Genomic DNA, 20,162 nt, shown 5'->3' on the forward strand with positions numbered 1-20,162 from the left:
GGCCACTGCTAACTATCTTTCACGACTCACACATGACTAGGAAGGACCTGCCAAGTTTTAAAGTTTATCAGGAGGCAGTGAGTAAATTTCTAGTAAGACACTCTTGTTGGATGAAAAAAATTTTCCCATCTTAAACTCAACTTCACTGGCCCTTGCTCTCCTCATCTGTAAAGTGGGAATAATAATATTTGTTGTACTTAACTCAAGGGGATACGGCAAGATGATGTACATGAGAAAGCAGAGGACACTGAATGCGATCCTATGAGTGGCTCACCCTATGGGATCGAACAAATCTCATTTCATCTGGTGCCCAAAGCAAAGTAATTATAAAGGGAGCAAATTAAAATGTAACACAAGGCAGAAAGGGTAAGGATGAAAAAGACTATGGGAAAGGACAGTTCACTTAGAAAGGGAGCGAAAAGAAATAACAGAGCCCACAGGGATTCCTCCAGCAGTTACATAAAGGAGCTGCAGTCTTGCCCAGAGGCTGCCTACTGTAGAGTTCTTTCCTTGTAATTGCTACAAAATATTAACAAAAACCCTTTGGAAACTGATTGAGAACAGCTCTGTGATGCTCACAGTGAAGCCCAGATGCTGGGCAAACTGCGCTCTCTTCCTCCATCACAGCCACACGTGAGGCCAAGGCTACTAGTCTAAGAAGAACGGACAACAGACGCCAGACAAATCTAAAAGGAGGGTGTCCTCTGAGTCACTACCATTCGTGATCCTTTTACTTCCACCTGCTTCTGGCCCCTACCAAGTGGTCTCTGCCCTCGGCCTTCCTCCCTGTACCACCAGAAGCTTTAACACCTGACGTTGCAATGCCTGGTCTCCATGTGTTCTGAAGACCCATATGTACTTGAGGGAGTTCATAATAGAAAAATAAAAACAAATGAAAACATCTTCACTCTCTCAAATAGGCGGAGATGTGAAAACGACCAGGAGAGCAGCAACTAGATGCAAAGGATTGGATGTACACACAGAAACATGTATGCATCTTAGAAACAGGGGTCAGTGAGGGAAACAAAGTCATCCATGGCAACAAAGGTGCCAGTCTAGGGTGTGTGCTCAGTTGCCTCTGACTCATTGCGAACCCATGGACTGTAGCCCGCCAGGCTCCTCTTTCCATGGGATTTTCCAGGCAAGAATACTTGAGTGGGTTGCCATTTCCTAATGAAGGGGATCTTCCTGACCCAGGGGTCAAATCTGTATCTCCTGCAGGAAGATTCTCTACCACTGAGCCACGGGGAAGCCCCTACCACTCTGGGGAAGAATGGAGATAATCGAGGAGGTTGTGCTTATGCTGGGAATGGGAGTGTGTGGGAAATCTCTTTCCTTTCCTTTTAATTGTGTGGTGAACCTAAAATGGCTCTAAGAATTTCTAAAGTCTTTAAAATTTAAGAAAAAAAGGAAAAGAATGAAATATCCTTCTGTTAATATGTATGACAAACCTAGACAGCGTATTAAAAAGCAGGGGCATTACTTTGCTGAAAAAGGACCGTCTAGTCAAAGCTATGGTTTTTCCAGTAGTCATATATGGCTGTCAGAGTTGGACTATAAAGAAAGCTGAGTGCTGAAGAATTGATGCTTTTGAACTGTGGTGTTAGAGAAGACTCTTGAGAGTCCCTTGGACTGCAAGGAGATCCAACCAGTCCATCCTAAAATAAATTAGTCCTGAATATTCATTGGAAGGACTAATGCTGAAGCTGAAACTCTAATCCTTTGGTCACCTGATGTGAATAGTCAACTCATTGGAAAAGACCCTGATGCTGGGAAAGATTGAGGGCAGGAGGAGAAGGGGGCAACAGAGGATGAGATGGTTGGATGGCATCACAGACTCAATGGACATGAGTTATAGTGAATTCCCGGAGATAGTCAAGGACAGGGAAGACTAGCGTGCTGTAGTCCACGGGTTGCAAAGAGTCGGACAGGACATAGCAACTGAACAACAACAACATGTATGAATATTTAAAATATGTGCATACAAAACAGTAAGAGTGCATGCATACAACAAATCCACATTAAATCACATTAGAATAGTTAAGTGGGGAAGGGAAGTGGGGACAGGTAATGGGAAGAAAAGGAATAAACAGGAAGATAGATAAGGAGGAGAATAGCCTGGCACAGGCTAATGATGAAAAGGGGCCATGAGTGGATAAGAATGACTAATTCAACTTCCTTCATATAAATCTCCAAAATAAGTATAAATAAGTTAATAAACAAGATTACAGCAAAAAAAATAAAAAAAAATTTTTTTTGACCATACCTTAGGGCATGTAGGATCTTAGTTCCCTGACCAGCAATCAAATCTATGAACCTTGCACTGGAAGCTCAGAGTCTTACCCACTGGACTGCCAGGGAAGTCCCAAGATTACATTTTGATAAATCAAACTGACAAATGTAATTAGAATTGTAATGCCTAGTGTTGACAGAGGTAGTGGGAGATAAGCACTTTCATGCCTTTCTAGGAGGAGTGCAAATGAAAACTTCTTTAAAAGAGAGTAATATATTGCTGCTGCTGCTAAGTTGCTTCAGTCGTGTCCGACTCTGTGCGACCCCATGGACTGCAGCCCACCAGGCCCCTCCGTCCATGGGATTTTCCAGGCAAGAGTACTGGAGTGGGTTGCTATTGCCTTCTCTGGAGTAATATGTTAATATGTATCAAAAGATTAAATATGTGCACATCTATACTTGGACCCATTGTCTAATAATTTACTTTAATCAAATATATTTGAGTCTGTGCTTAGTCACTCAGACATGTACAACTCTTTGCGACCCCATGGAATGCAGCCCTCCAGGCTCCTCTGTCCATGGGATTCTCCAGGCAAGAATACTGGAGTGGGTTGCCATGTCCTCCTTCAGGAATCTTCCTAATCCAGGGATTGAACTCAGCTGCTCCACATTGCAGGCAGATTCTTTAACCACAATTCTATTAAAAATATTTACATTGTGGTTATTTATGATAATAGAAAAATTAGGAAGAAATGTCAAACAACAGAGGATTAGCTCAATGAATTCTTGCAGAGCCACAGATCAAAAGTTATACAACAGGTTTCAAAAGACACTGTAGAAGGATGATAAATAACATGGGAAAAGCCAGCCATAAAACTATATAGATAGTGTGACTTTACTTTTGAAAAAATAAATTCATCTGTATGTGTGTGTGTGCACAACACACAAAAACTACATAAATTAGGAAGGCATTCACCAAATTACTAACAGCCATGATTTGGGAGAGCTTGAGTCAGGGATTTTCACAGATTTTATGCACCTTGAATTTTACTGACTTTATTAGATGAATTCATTTGGTGCTTACAGAAAAAAATTACTAAAGGAGAAAAAAAATCCTGCAGTCGTTTCCTCTAAGGCACAAGTGAGTAAATAGGTAGTTAATCTATTAACCACATTCATGATACAGCTGAATGATTCACCCATCTTGGGTAACGTATTTATATTTTTAGCAGGGTCTTCCATAGGCAGAGAGCTTGAATGGAAGGAGCAACTTTCCAGCTGAAGGAGGCTTCGGTAAATCCACATGGAGAGAGATTTACAAGCAGGCTGGCTCTTCAAAGGCACATAAGTCAGAGGATGAAGGCAGACGTTCCTTTCACCAGTAACACTCCTCAGGTTGTCTTTTCTGTCTGCTGCTCCTATACCTGTCCTCCTAAATCTACAACCCAGCACACCCTGAAGATTTTCAAATGCAGTGACCACCTACGCTGGACTTGACAGCCAAAGGGAATTCTCAGATTGCACTCATCCACGGTGACCACTGGCAACTGTGAACTCCCTGGGGTTTTCTTCAGCCCGCTAAATTAAACGGATACCGATTTTTCTAGCAATACCTTGAGTCTACTTGTCTATAAAAACTAAACAGCCAAAGGAGGGACCCACCAGGCCGTATCAAGCTTTCAATGGTGCCCAGACTTCCTGGCCACACTTGTGCACCCTGCTCAGAACTGGGTGGCGATTAGTGTGGAGGCACTGGGTTACCTGTGGGTGGCATAAAAGGGAGGCGAGGGCGGAACATGGAGGGTGCTGGTGGTGGGGGATGGGGAAGAGAGAGAAGGAATGTACAAACATATGCCGTACAGTCTAGCTGAAATAACTGAGAACCCTAGGAACTGGGCGGAAAGCCAGAAGACTTGTCACTACTTTGTAATCCATAGCTGAAATATTTGAGGGTTCAGATGTGTCAGGAAGAATGGGATCTGTCTGGAAGATAAACTCCCTTGTACTTGCGGCGGGCTTTCTCTGCTGGTATGTGATACGTCTGTTCCATCATCTGTCTTTGGCCTGCACAGCAAAGTCCTATAAGCAGCACAGACAAATGCCAAAGAGTCTGTTGAAGCCTGATAAAGCAGAGGTCCCAGGCAAAGTACCACCAGCTGCTTTTTCCTTCCTCTCTCAATTTATCATTTACAAGAATGTACAGAGAGGGAGGGGATTTGGAATACCACTGTCATCTGCTTCACTGGGTCTAGCTTACTCAGGAAAAGAACATTCTAGAAGGACAATCCTATTGCCCTCCCTTCTGAGTGGTTTAAAATACCCCATGGATACCAACCAAGTTCCAGGGACAAGTTTTTTTTTTTTTTTAAAGAATTACCGTTTCAACTAGAGGTCAGTATCACTGATGAACATAGATGCAAAAATCCTCAATAAAATTCTAGCAAACAGAATCCAACAACATATTAAAAAGATCATACATCATGACCAAGTGTGATTTATCCCAGGGATGCAAGGATTCTTCAATGTTCACAAAGCAGTCAATGTGATTCACCGTATTAACAAATTAAAAGATAAAAACCATATGATTATCTCAGTAGGTGCAGAGAAAGCCTTTGACAAAATTCAACACTCATTTATGATAAAAAATCTCCAGAAAGCAGGCATAGAAGGAATACACCTCAACATAATAAAAGCCATATACAACAAACATACAGCAAATATTATCCTCAATGGTGAAAAATTGAAAGCATTTCTTCCAAAATGTCAAGAGTCAGACACAACTGAGTGACTGAACTGAACTGAACTTCCAAAATCAGGAACAAGACAAGGGTGCCCACTCTCACCACTACTATTCAACATAGTTTTGGAAGTCCTAGCCACAGCAATCAGAAAAGAAAAAGAAATAAAAGGAAACATATTGGAAAAGAAGAAGTAAAACTCTCACTGTTTGCAGGTGACATGATCCTCTATATAGAAAACCCTAAAGGCACCACCAGAAAATTACTAGAGCTAATAAATGCATACAGTAAAGTTGCAGGATACAAAATTAATACACATAAATTCCTTGCATTCCTATACACTAACAATGAGAAAACAGAGAAATTAAGGAAACAATCCCATTCACCATTGCAATGAAAACAATAAAACACTGAGGAATAAATTTATCTAAGGAAACAAAAGACTTATATGTAGAAAACTATACAACACTGAAGAAAGAAATCAAAGATGACACAAATAGATGGAGAAATATACCATATTCCTGGACTGGAAGAATCAATATAGTGAAAATGAGTATACTACCCAAAGCAATCTAGAGATTAAATGCAATCCCTATCAAGCTACCAATGGTATTATTCACAGAATTAGAGTAAATAACTTCACAATTTGTATGGAAACACAAAAAGCCTTGAATAGCAAAAGCAATCTAGAGAAAGAAGAATGGAACTGGAGGAATCTATCTGCCTGACTTCAGACTATACTACAAAGCTACAGTCATCAAGACAGTATGGTACTGGTACAAAGACAGAAATACAGGTCAATGGAACAAAACAGAAAGCCCAGAGATAAATCCACGCATCTATGGACACCTTATCTTTGCCAAAGAAGGCAAAAATATACACTGGAGAAAAGACAATGTCTTTAACAAGTGGTGCTGGGAAAACTGGTCAACCACCTGTAAAAGTATGACACTAGATCACTTTTTAACACCATACACAAAAATAAACTCAACATGTATTAAAGACCCAAATGTAAGACCAGAAGCTATAAAACTCTTAGAGGAAAACATAGGCAGAACACTCTCTGACATGAATCACAGCAAGATCCTCTATGACCCACCTCCCAGAGTAATGGAAATAAAAACAAAAATAAACAAATAGGACCTAGTTGAACTTAAAGGCTTTTGCACAATGAAGGAACCTATAAGCAAGGGGAAAAGGCAGCCTTCAGAATGGGAGAAAATAATAGCAAACGAAGCAACTGACAAAGAATTAATCTCCAAAATATACAAGCAGTTCATGCAGCTCAATACCAGAAAAATAAATGACCCAATGAAAAAATGGGCCAAAGAACTAAACAGACATTTCTCCAAAGAAGACATACAGATGGCTAACAAACACATGAAAAAATGCTCAACATCACTAATTATCAGAGAAATGCAAGTCAAAACCACAATGAGGTACCATCTCATGCCAGTCAGAATGGCTGCCATCAAAAAATCTACAAACAATAAATGCTGGAGAGAGTGTGGAGAAAAGGGAACCCTCTTACACACCCTTTCCTTAAAAAACTGAAAATAGAGCTGCCATATGACCCAGCAATCCCACTGCTGGGCATACACACCGAGGAAACCAGAATTGAAAGAGACACATGTACCCCAGTGTTCACTGCAGCACTGTTTACAATAGCTAGGACATATAAGCAACCTAGATGTCCATTGGCAGAAAAATGGATAAGGAAGTTGTGGTACATATATATAATAAAATGTTACTCAGCTCTAAAAAAACACATTTGAATCAGTTCTAGTGAGGTAGATGAAACTGGAGCCTATTATACAGAGTGAAGTAAGCCAGAAAGAAAAATACCAATACAGTATGCTATGCTATGCTATGCTAAGTCACTTCAGTCATGTCTGACTCTGTGTGACGCCATAGATGGCAGCCCACCAGGCTCCCCTGTCCCTGAGATTCTCCAGGCAAGAACACTGGAGTGGGTCCAATACAGTATATTAATGCATATATGTAATTTAGAAAGATGGTAATGACAACCCTATATGCAAGACAGCAAAAGAGACACAGATATAAAGAACAGACTTTTGGACTCTGTGGGAGAAGGCGAGGGTGGGATGATTTGAGAGAATAGCATTGAAACATGTATATTACCATATGTAAAATAGATGACCAGTCAAACATGAAACAAGGCCCTCAAACCCGGTGCACTGGGACAACCCAGAGGGATGGGATGGGGAGGGATAGGGGAGGGGGGTTCGGGACAGGGGGACACATGTACCCCCATGGATGACTCATGTCAATGTATGGCAAAAACCACCACAATATTGTAAAGTAATTAGCCTCCAATCAAAATAAATAAATTAATTAAAAAAAATAAAGAAATATCACGAGACATTGGGAAAAAAAAAAAAGAAGCCATATGTAAAATAGATGACCAGTGCCAGTTCAATGAATGAAGCAGGGAACTCAAAGCTGGTGCTCTGGGACAACCCAGAGGGATGGGATGGGGAGGGAGGTAAGAGGGAGGTTCAGGATAGTGGGACATATGTACACCCATGGCTGATTCATGTCGATGTATGGCAAAAACCACCACAATATTATAAAGTAATTAGCCTCCAATTAAAATAAATTAATTAATTAAACAAAAAGAATCACCATTTCAGCACTCACAAGGCACCCAGTTATCTTAGAGAAGAGTCAAATGAAGACAAGAAAAAGAGGGGTGGGGAAAAAATAAGATTCTGTAATTTTCCTGAGGCCATGCCTAGTTAGAAACTGCTGACAGGGAGTAAATAATAGAAGCTAAATGGAAGTCAGGTTACCAGGAAGCCAGAGTCTAGGCATGCCTATACACTCTTCTATTTTCTCTTCTGTGCAGTGGTTTAAAAAATTTTTTTTTCAATCAAAAATTGTTGCAAAGTGTCTTATATGTACTTAGCATTGTGGGGAATTCAGAAGGATAAGATCTGCCCTTGCCTCAATAATCACTCACTTTCTACAATAGACTTTTAAACTGTATAGCACTGAAAGCAATGGATTTATATAGTGGTAACTATTTGAAGCAATGTATTTACTTATTTAATGACACTCTTCTCCAGTTGAGAAGCTAATCCTGAACCATAGGGTGGCTTTTTGTCACTTCACTGTAGTCTCCTAGTGCCTGGGACATGGAAGAGCCTAAGCAAATACTTGTTGCATAAACAGAGTGGAGGAGACGGGACTATCACTTGAAGCAGTATATATATATATCCTTACAAGATATTCAGCAGCTAATCGAGAAATCATAATTGCTGTAGAATACCAGATGTTTGAACATGCATATGATGTTCCCAGGTAGTGCTAGAGGTAAAGAACCCACCTGCCAATGCAGGAAAAGTAAGAAACACAGGTTCGATCCCTGGGTCGGGAAGATCCCCTGGAGGAGGGCATGGCAACCCACTCCAGTATTCTTGCCTGGAGAATTCCACAGACAAAGGAGCCTGGTGGGCTACTGTCCATAGAGTCACAAAGAGTCAGACACGACTGAAGCGACTTAGTATGCACGATGTAAAAAGCAGAACAAAGTGAGTGAAGACACAGTGGCAGAATGTGCTGAGCCCCAGACTGAATGAGTGATCTAGGAGTGAAAAATGGGGACTGACCCTCCAACTCTGGAAGGTGTGGAGGGACCATGGAGGATATCAGCTTCACAATGGCTACACCAACAGAACAGGAAGGAACCCACGTTCTAGAGGATTTCAGGACAGCAGTTCATAAATGCCTTTGCCAAGAGGTTCATCCTGAGTACGGCAGGCTAGGCTCAGCCACGTAGAGAATATAATGCCAAGACCCAGCAAGTACTGCTTTGCACCTGGTTCTCAGAGGTCAGCGCTGCTGCTACTGCTAAGTCGCTTCAGTCGTGTCCAACTCTAAGCAACCCCATAGACGGCAGCCCACCAGGCTCCCCCTCCCTGGGATTCTCCAGGCAAGAACACTGGAGTGGGTTGCCATTTCCTTCTCCAATGCATGAAAGTGAAAAGTGAAAGTGAAGTCGCTCAGTCGTGTCTGACCCTCAGCGACTCCATGGACTGCAGCCTTCCAGCCTCCTCCGTCCATGGGATTTTCTAGGCGAGAGTACTGGAGTGGGGTGCCATTGCCTTTTCCAGGGTCAGTGCTACGTGTCCACAAATTCCAACAAATAATTAACTTTAGACGTTCTTCCATTCAAATTACAACTTCTAAATCTCAGCTAAGTCAGCATCGTATAAGTAAATTTTACAGGTTTTCTTTTCATAAGCTTTCCCTCTAAATGTAGCATAATACTGGTGAAGAAACAAGTCATTCTAGATTCTCATCATTTGATTGAAGCATTTAAAGAAAATGATTTTAATTTGTTGTGATGAATACAATAAACTGTTCCCTGTATTATATTTACTTCTCCATAATATACAAAAGTTATTTAAAATCAGACAGAAATGGCACAAAATCCTTTGTCTCCTAATGCAAGCTATTTGATTTGCACCTGCATAAATTGAAAAACAAAGGAATATATTTGATAAGGACAATAGTTGCCTTTTATTGTTCATGTGGGGTTTCTCAGGTGGCACTAACCTGCCTGCCAATGCAGGAGAGATAGGAGATGTGGGTTTCAATCCTGGATGGGGAAGACCCCCTGGAGGAGGGCATAGCAACACACTCGAGTATTCTTGACTGGAGTATCCCATGCATAGAGGAGCCTGGACCACTAAAATCCATAGGGTTGCAAAGAGTTGGACATGATTGAAGTGACTTAGCAAGCATGCACTGGCCACATACCATGTGTCAGTCATAATATATTTACATTTTCAGACATCTTTTCTAACCTTCATATTAATGGCTTAAAGTAAATAATATTAACCCCATTTTATAGCTGAGAAGAGATGAGGCTCAAGGTGGTTAAATGACTTGCCCAAACATACAGTAAAAAGTGGTAGCATTGAGATTCAAAATGATGCCCTCACACAAACCTAAAATCTGTTCAATTGCTTGATTCTTTAAGTTTCAAAATCTTAAGACCACACAGCAATCCTATATAGAATGAGTTACATAGGTTTCTGTGTTAGTGTTTTTATTTTTTCACATCTCTGGAAAGCAGCAGCTAACCCTGCCTTGATTGCCAGATCACTATACACAAACATGGAGCCTTATTTATCTTCATATTCTCTAGATCTTGAGCAGTGGTCAACAGAGGATAAATGGAGTTTGGGACAAGGAATGGGAAAGACGGACAATGGGAAGCAGAAATCCAAGTCTCCAAATATACATGGAGGGTTTCCAGGTGCCAGGTGTCATCCTAATTGACACATGTGAATTCACTCATTTAATCCACACAACAATGCTGTGTGGTAGACATTACTGCCTCTGCTTTAGCCACAAGCAATTGAAACACAGAGTTACAGAACAGGCTGTTTGAAGCAGCAGAGCCCAGATCGGAATCCTGGTGGTTTGTCTCCACTTGAGCAAGGCGTCACCCTCCCTCCCATCTCTGGGTCTGCAGAGTGAAGGCAGCACCTGCCAGGGGCACATACAGCTCCATCCTCCAACCTTCTGATACATATTTTAAAAATGGGCTAAATTCTACTCTTTCTCTACTCAGAGTCGACAGTCTTGAGCTATTCATTTCAAACTAATCTTCTATGGTGTGTGTTAATGTAGTTGTTCTAACTTCTTGTGGGCTCTTATATCTATGATGTATCTGCACAGTTTAACAGTCCCACCAGAGTGAGACAGAAGTTGATTGAAAAGAGGGGTGAGACAGACAAGAAAGAATGTTCTCAGGACAGGCAAGCTCAGTCTGGATCCAGATTTAGATTTAATACCAAGGTTTTTAAGAAGAGGTAATGAAACTACCACTCTGGTAGAAAGAAGACAGTAAGTCTAGGACAAGCAATACCCAACAGCCATGGTGGAAGGGTACAAGGCCACGTGGCATAGAGGGAGGGCAAACAACATCCATACAGGGGTCAAGCTTGACCATGTGGTCAGGGTTAAGAGATGGGCTGTTAGTTCCTGGAAATGGGTCACAACAGGCAAGCGGCAGGAACCACAGTAGAAACTCAATACTAGGACCTGATGTCCACAGGGTCAAAAAGGAATGTTGGACCAGATCTAGCTGGCACCAAAAGAAGTTTAGGGGTTAAGGCAGATGCCTGAGTGCCACAGCTAAAGGGTGAGTTCTGGGCATCAGGAGGGTGATTACTCCTTGGCCCTCTCTGCTGTGGGACAGAGACAACTTCCAGATTGTCTATCTCCAATTCAGATGGATATAAAGCCTGGGTGGTGTTGAGCCTTCAGGTAAAGTGATCAAAGCATTAAACTCTCAAGTTGAAGCACTGACTGGTGGGGGACACAATATGTGATTTATAATTATGTTATTCAGTTTAATCAAGCACAAGATTATAACAATAATGTGAATATATGTACACATGTACATGTTTGTAGGCATATGCATATATGTGTGTCTATATCACAAAACTCAAAGGAAAAGAAACAATGATAAAGGCCCCTAAGGATGTGGTTCTCAGGTAGGACTCAGGCCCTTCTTTTACCTCCCTCTGGTTTACTTTCTCGACTCTTTTTTGAAGAGTCATGGGTCTATGTGCCTCTTGGGTCTGCCTCGAATTTCTCATTCTGTCTCATATTCCACATGGTGAGCATGAATATTAATCAGCTAATTTCTGGTAATGAGTTCCCTCAGCACGTGTTCACTTCCTTTTGCTTTTGATGGGTCAATAAAGTGGCAATTAATGCCAGCCAGAACATAAATGATTCTGGCACAAGGATTCAATCCAGAAAAACCATAAAATGGCAGGCTTCATTTTGAAAAGTTTAGCACTTTCTGAATGAGCACTGGTTGATCAACTTCTAAGGTCGGTGGTGAAAAAACACCCAAAATGGTGCAAAGCACAAATATTGCAACAAAAAAAAATTCTGATAATGAGAAAGTTTATTTGGAAACATTATTTGGGCAATCTTACCATCAAACGAGTATATGGAAATTGATCACAAGTTTAGCCTTAATTTTTTAAGATCGTTCTCTTTCTTCTCTCTCTCCTCTTGCTTTCTTTTTTCTTCTCATTTTATGCATAAAAATGCAACCAGGCTGAACTAAAGCAAATTGGTTTAATTCCCTGGAGGGAGCATGAACAAATTTTCCCAGCAACTTTCTACTAAGGCATTTGTGTATGGGCATGTGGATGGAATGTGGAAGCAGCCAGCTACGTAAACCAGTAATCAAATGAAACATTACCCATTTCAAAGTGCCCTGAAACCACATTAACAACACCAATTAAAACACTGGGCTTGGGAGGAATGAAAGTAGCCAAAAAAAGAAAAACGTAAACACGTATGTGGGACATTTGGCCAGGGTGGAGGAGGTATGGGGGGGAAATAAAATCTAGGGGGAATTACTTCCCTTTCAAAGGCAAATCTGTTGCAAGAGTGTTAGCAGGAGGTCTCTTTGATGGGATAGAAGAAAGGAATAAAGAATACATTCAATAATTTCATCAAATTGAAATTTCAGCAGTTTACCTAAATTGCCGAACCATTAGACACTTAAAAAAGCATTCATATGCACCCACTTTAAACCTTTTCTAAAATAACCAGTAAATAGACCGGGATTGCAATAAACATTAAGAGTTCTTTTCTCTTTTGTGGCTGACACTGCTGTCAAAAAGCTGGTCCTTCAAGGGCCACCAAGGGGTAGGACATTCCTTCATCACTCAAACACTTTTTCAACAAATGTCAAACAAATCTGAACCCTTCGTGCAGCCCTTGATGTTGGGGATACAGAAATAAAGAATTCTTCCACATCTCAAAAAGCCCCCATGTCAGACTCAGAAGCCAGGATGCTTCCCTTTCTGGAATATGACTGGTTCCAGGCCCACTATCCCCACATCCACACGGCACACACAGTACCAGAGTTTCCTTTCAAGGTGGTTTCCACAGTCCTGTGGATTCTGCCCATAACCATGACCAGGAGTGGAGACGGCCAGCAGTCTCCTCCATGAGGGACTTTCACCTGGCCTTGGAGCTCATTCAGCCTGCACACCTAAAGAATACCATGCGCTGACTCTCTTTTTTTCCCAGCAGATCACTAGAATTTATTCATCTTGCACAACCAAAATTTTAGACTTGCTGAACTGCAGGAATCTTTTTTTTTTTTTTTTGCCCATGGCAATCGCCCTTCTACTCTCTGCTTCTGTCAGTTTTGTTAAGTTAGATACTTCACTATGTCATCATTGTTTAGTCACCAAAATCATGTCCGACTCTTTTTTGACCCCATGGACTGTAGCCCACCAGGCTCCTCTGTCCATGGGGATTTCCCAGGCAGGAATACTTCAGTGGGTTGCCATTTCCTTCTCCAGAGGATCATCCTGACCCAGGGATGGAACCTGGATCTCCTGCAGTGGCAGGCGGGTTCTTTACTTACCACTGAGTCATCAGGAAAACCAATATACCTCAAATAAGGGGTATTATAGAGCATCCATCCTTCTGTGACTGGCTTATTTCATTTAGTACAATGTCCCCAATTCAACCATACTGTCTAATATGGAAGATTTTCTTCTTTTTTAAGGCTGAATAATATTCCACTGCATAAACAGGCTATATTTTGTTTATCTGCTTATCCATAAGTGGACATGTAAATTGCTTTTATTACTTAGATAGCCTAGATAGCACTGGTTCTGTTTTACCATTTTCCCTCAGACTTTTCTGAAAATCTAACCAAGGACATGAAAGAAAGGAGCCTACTAGCTGATCCTCAGACTGGCCTATCTCCTGATTCCTGTAACATCCCTGCCCTTTGGCTCAGCTGCAGAATGCAGCTATCACAGTTCTCTGGGATGACACCCAAGACCCACCCTCTGGTCCATCTGCCTCCTCAGGTTTTCCTGCCACTGCACACCCTGCCTTAGGTTCTGGGCACACCTGACTCTCTCTCTTTCAAAAGACAAACTTAGGATTCTGTCCTTTTCTTTGTTCTCACCATCACACCTCCCTCTCTTTCTGCATTTAAAAAAATTCTTTATACATTTACTCTTTTACTTATAACCATGATTATAATCACTATTGAAAAAATAGTCATGTATAAAAAATAAATTAAATCATATTATGACTATTCCCACCTCCAGAGATGGTTAAGATACTAGAATTTCAACTAGATTGTAATAAAAAAATATAGAGTTAAAAATATAAACAAGGACTCCTCTGGTGGTCCAGTGGTTAAGAATCCACCTGCCAACGCAAGAGACATGGGTTCAATCCCTGGTCCAGGAAGATGTCACATGCCACAGGGCAACTAAACCCATGCGCCAGAACTAATGAAGACCAAGTCCTTTAGGGTGCAGGCTCCGCAACAAGAGAAGTCACTCCAATGAGAAGCCCAGCTGGCACATCGCAACTAAAGAGCGGCCCCGCTCATAGCAACTAGAGAAAGCCCATGAGCAGCAATGAAGACCAAACAGCCACAAAAAAAATAAATAAAATTTTAAAAACCAAAAAATAGGCAAATAAGGCTACTAAAGTAATAAATACTAATACATATGCTAAGTAGGCAGATACTAAAGTAGGAGCACACTTAAAAGCCTACTTTTATTTGTCCAAGTTTCTTGTTTCTGTTTCTCCCTAAGTGAAAGTAAAGCTTAAAAATATATAAATATAGTTCCTCTTCATTTAAGTCCTGTGTTCTTATACCATGAAGGAATCTGACTTAACAACTTTTGTTTTTTAATTTTATTTTATTTAACTTTACAATATTGTATTGGTTTTGCCATATATCAAAATGAATCTGCCACAGGTATACATGTGTTCCCCATCCTGAACCCTCCTCCCTCCTCCCTCCCCATACCATCCCTCTGGGTCGTCCCAGTGCACCAGCCCCACCTTTAAAATGACAATCTGAGCCAAAGTATTTTGTTTGTCATTGTTGAGTTGCTCAGTTGTGTCCGACTCTTTGCAACCCCAAGGACTGTACCCCACCAGGCTCCTCTGTCCATTGGATTTCCCAGCCAAGAATACTGGAGTGGGTAGCCATTCCCTTTTCCAGGGGATCTTCCTGACCCAGCTATCAGACCCAGGTCTCCTGCATTGCAGGCAGATTCTTTACCATCTGAGCCACTGGGAAGCCCGAGTCAAAGTATAATGCTCGTCAGATATTGTCCCAGGGCCCCCAGATATGCACAAAAGGACTTCTAGAAATCATATCACAACGTACATCACTAAAGCACTAATAAAATTATAAAAACACTGTTTGTCAGGTCTCTCGTCTACTGTTCTCATGCCATCAGGAATCACATTCAGAATTTCTTCTCCTACTTGAAAAGCTGCTTATAGCTCTGGTGGCCCCAGGTAGTTTGGGGGCAGGGGGTGGCTTTCTCGGTGGCCTGCCTGACCATGGCGGGTCAGGGCTTACCTGCACAGGAGTGGCGGTCTTGGTAGAAGCCGATCCCACAGGTAGACACACACTGGCCCTGCTGCATCAGCAGGGGAGGCTGGCAGGACGAGCACTCGAGCCCACTGGTGCAGGTGGAGCACTGTGGCTGGCAGGCTGGCTCGACAAGGGTGGGAGAAAGAGAAAGGGAACCTCTCATTAGTTCAAGTGCGCTGCCCTGGTGCCAGTCCCGACACAGCCCAATTCTGGAGACACAGAGAATCAGGAAGGCAGGAAAACAACTCTACCTGCCTTCATTTACACAGCATATATTTCATGCCAGGCAATGCATGAAGTGCTTTACGTATATAAACGCATTTAATCTTCACAACAAGGCTGTGAGATAGAGTATCAATCCCAATGTTACAAATGACGAGCAAGCTCATGGAGGTAAAATAACCTGCTCGAGATCAAGGTCACATGAAGCTGGCATTGGAAGCCAGGCAGTTAGGCTCAAGGGTCTTGCTCTTTTCTTATCCATTTGCCCCCAATAGCTTTCTCACTCAATCATTTACAAGAATACCCCTTATTCAGAGATATAAATAACTTCCAAGAAAGTTGAAGATTATGAATCAGGAGAGAGAGTAAGCAGAAGTGAATAACTACAAAAATAATAAAAGCAGTTGACTTTTATCGAGATCTAACAACATCCTAGACACTATTCCAGGCACTTGATGTGTACTCACACATGTAATCCTCACAATGCCTCCTAAGGAAGATACTGGAATCACCCCACTTTACAGGTAAGAATGCTGAGGTGCAGAGAGGTTATACTCACAGCCAGGGTGTAAACCTACACATTCTAAAATGGATAATTAACGCCCTGAGTTAGAGATAGGAGAAAAAGTAACTATGATTTGGCCTCAACCAAGCCAAATTCTCCCAGTAAAAGCGCCCTTTCATATGTATTATGTGATTCAGTCATGCCTGATTCTGTGTGACCCTACGGACTGTAGCCCGCCAGGCTCCTCTATCCATGGATTCTCCAGGCAAGGATATTGAAGTGGGTAGCTATTTCTTTCTCCAGGAGATCCTTCTGAACCAGGGATCGAGCCTGCATCTCTCACATCTCCTGCAGACGGATTCTCTATCAATAGTGCCACTCGGAAGCCCCACACGTACTGTAAGAATTCTGAAACGCACATGAACCCCCTCTGGATCCTCTGGTAACCCACAAGAGGTAAGGTCTGTTACCAATTATCTGTGTGATATTAAGCAAGCCAGCTCATTCTCTGGTCCACAGATTCCCCATTAGCAAAACAATAACGTTCTAGTAAGTGTTCTTGAAGGTCATGTTACCTCTGAAGTTCTATCTTGGATAAACTGATGACTATCCTTGAAAGTGAGAAATCCAGCCATGACTACCTAGTAAACATCTGACTGCCCCATCATCTCTTAATACCTCCTGGTAAGCGTGGAAACACCCATCAAATGTGAGATGGGTGTAGAGAGGTCAAGGAGCCTACGGATGACATCACCCTCTTCTCATGGCTTTTGGAAGTTGTGCATTTCCTGCACCATGATCCCATCCAGGATACCAGTGAGCCTCAGTCCCTCCCTGGGTAGTCTGCCTGGAGCCGTACCTAAACAGAGAGCACCAGCTTGGTAAAACCCAAGACCACAGCTGTGCACACATTGTCCATTCCTCAGCAACTTGGTGGGATCCTGGCAGAGGTCACAGTGGTCTGGAGACTGAGAGCAGGTCAAGCAGTCTGGGTGGCAACGAACTATGATCAAGGACAAAGAAGAGAACTCAGTAAAGACCATATAATTTCTCTTACCTCCTTCTAACAAGGGATTTATGGGGTATATGGATCTGTATAGCATATGGAGAAAACTCTGAGTGTGTATGAGAAAGGACTCCAAATAGCAAAACTGATTTCAATGTAAGATTTCAAGGAATTGCTCCTTGTCTGAAAAACACTGTGTCCAAAGTGAAGACATTAAAAACAATACCAAACTAGCCCTTTGCAGACAATTTACCACCAAGTTCAGTGATGATCCCAATGACTGGTAATGAGGTTTGAAATCTTGGAGAAAAAGAAGAAAAAAGTGGCTGTATTTTTTTTTTTAAAGAAAATAACTGTTTTTCAACAGTATAGGTTTTATGCATGAAAAGGGTTATAGAGGATCTGTAAAAAATATGGAGAAAACTCTGGGAATGAAAAAGGACTCCAAATAGCAAAATTGATTTCAATGAATTGCTCCTTGTTTGAAATACAATCACTGTGTCCCCAAAGTAAAAACATTAAAAACATTACCAAACTAGGCCTTTTCATGCTTCTGTCTCCTCCTAGAATACCTCTAGAAACAGGAATGACTAGTTCCATGATAGATGATTTAAGCAGATTCAATGATTTATAATTTCCTAGAAGTTTTTCCTAACCTTTGATGTGCATAAAGGTTAAAACATAAAACCTACACTGCTGAAAAACAGTTATTATATTCTTAAAAAAAATACGTCATTTTTTTCTTCTTTTTCTCCAAGATTTCAAACCTCATTACCAATCACTGGGATCATCACTGAACTTGGTGGTAAATTGTCAGCACAGGGCTACTTTTAGGTTTCACCGTTGTCAAGGACCTGATTTTCAAGGTTTGGGAAATTATAATACGCTACATATTTGTTTTAGAAAGCCCAAAGAGTCACTTTGGTGAGGGTAAAGTAACGAAACCCTGACATTGCCATGGTTTTCCCATGATAAACTCTTCATGGAAACACCGATCAGGCAAAATATGTTGGGTGCCACAAATGCAACCGCCAATATGAAAAACTGCAACTCACAGATGAAAACAATTAATTATGAAATATGAGTGCAAGAAAATGCCACTTCTCCAAGGCAGACTGAGCTCTCAGGCAAATTACTGCTCAGCCAGAGCAGCTCCAGGGCTTGCCAACAATTATTAACTGGAACTAATTCAACCCCAGGTGATTTGAAGGCAGAGTTGCAGAACAAGTAGATAAAATTTTCTTTTGGAAGAAATTAATGGGTCCTTCAACTTCAAAAACCCGTTTGAGAACTCCAAAAGGAACCATCTGTTTAATAGTTCATCTTAAAGAAATGAACATCCATAACAAACTTGCAATAATTTTTCTTTGATCTTCGACAACGAAGCAGTCCTAGTAACCATATTTGCCTTTACAGGTTTTTGAACATTATTGTATTTGATTTTCACAATAATTTTGCAAGGAAGATAAGGCCGTTTTATCAACAAGAACATGAAGAGTCAGAGAGGACCAATGACTTCTGCGAGGTCACATACTCATAATCAGCTGAGTTTGGCAAATGCATGGGCCAAGATTAATTAGCATCATTTGTTAGAAAAAATTAAGAAACAAACAAACCAAGTGAATGAGTAGAGAAAAATAAGCAAGGGGCAGGAGGAGAGGAGATCTCTCTGAACTGTGTGGCATTAAGGACAGCTTAGCAGACATAAATTGGTCACGGACCCACCTGATGTGCAATCGGGACAGCACTGTCCCTTTACCGCCTGGGCTAGTGTGGCCACCGGGCATGGAGGACAAGAGGGCTCGTAGCAAGTTATCTGAGCCCCCCGGCACTCACACACCTTGCAAGGGCCATCCTCCCACTTCTCTCCTTCCTGCAGGAAACAGCAAAGAAGGACGTTGTTATCAGAGTGCAGAGATTCAGAAGCCAGGTGGCTGGTGGAGAACGCATGATTTCCATAAGGGTCAAAGTGAAGGCTCCTGATTAGTACAATGCCAAACCTAATTGAAATAGGACATCAGTAGAAAAGTTCAAGCCAGTCAGTCCTAAAGGAAATCAACCCTGAATATTCATTGCAAGGACTGATGCTGAAGATGAAGCTCCAATCCTTTGGCCATCTGATGGGAAGAGCCAACTTATTGGAAAAGACCTTGATGCTGGGAGAGATTGAAGGCAAAAGGAGAAGGGGATAGCAGAGGATGAGATAGATAGCATCACTGACTCAGTTAACATGAATTTGAGCAAACCCTGGGAGACAATGGAAACCAGAGGAGCCTGGCGTGCTACAGTCCATGGGGTTGCAAAGAGTCGGACATGACTTAGTGACCGAACAACAACAAGAGTTATAAATTTAAAAGGATAGCGTCTCCCCTTCTTTGTTCATAATTGATTCATTTTAGAGTAGAACCGAGGCAGAAAGATAAAGTGTGAAAGCATTCTGGGGCTTCCAGAATATGCAAGAAGGATATAACACTTGTTTCTCAACCTATCTCAGCAAAAACAAAACAAAACAGAAACACCAGAAGGGATTACTGTGTACCTGGTGATTAGCAGGTGCATTAAATACAATCTTTATAACAACAGTAGGAAGCAGATTAAAATGCTGAATTTCCTCATTGCTGCTATAGTAAGAGCAACAGTAGGTCATGTATTCTTACAGTGACAGCTCTCGCATACCCACATTTAGTGGGCTATGGATGTGCCATGGGCTTTCTCACACTAAACATTCTTTTCAGCCAAGCAAATGATGATAATAAACATTAGTGCTTTGACAGAGCGTCCAAAGTGAATTATAAAGAGCAATTCCTTTCTGCTCACTGTGCTATTCACCCTGGAGATAGAAAAGAGACAAACGTTCCTACCAGAATGTTTGGGGACATGAAGGAGGTATTGTTAAAGAGAATAAAAGGGCATACTTTAAAATAAAGTTTTGATAAAATGTTTACTAAGTCAGTTGATGTTAAGCATTCTGAACAATTAATGTGACGGTATTTAGCAAAAGTTCAACGAATCAGTCTTTGTTAT

The 20,162-nt window shown here is 41.5% G+C and overlaps 1 protein-coding gene across 2 annotated transcripts in view; it reads right to left on the bottom strand.

Moving 5' to 3' along the window:
* Positions 1-20,162, bottom strand: part of FRAS1 (Fraser extracellular matrix complex subunit 1) — a 534,425-nt gene that overhangs the window by 274,923 nt on the left and 239,340 nt on the right. For both annotated transcript variants that reach the window (XR_015165261.1, XM_086405184.1), the window contains exons 12-14: positions 18,864-19,011; positions 16,992-17,135; positions 15,391-15,525 (exon numbers count right to left, since the gene is read on the bottom strand). Coding sequence is in view for 1 of the 2 variants with exons in the window: in XM_086405184.1 (XP_086261310.1) it covers positions 15,391-15,525; positions 16,992-17,135; positions 18,864-19,011 (427 nt within the window). In the remaining variant the exon portion in view is untranslated. The remainder of the gene's footprint in view (positions 1-15,390; positions 15,526-16,991; positions 17,136-18,863; positions 19,012-20,162) is intronic.

This window comes from Bos grunniens, chromosome 6 (assembly GCF_055505025.1).
Source record: "Bos grunniens cultivar Pamir isolate PY7600 chromosome 6, Bosgru_T2T1.0, whole genome shotgun sequence".
NCBI classification, from domain to species: domain Eukaryota; kingdom Metazoa; phylum Chordata; class Mammalia; order Artiodactyla; family Bovidae; genus Bos; species Bos grunniens.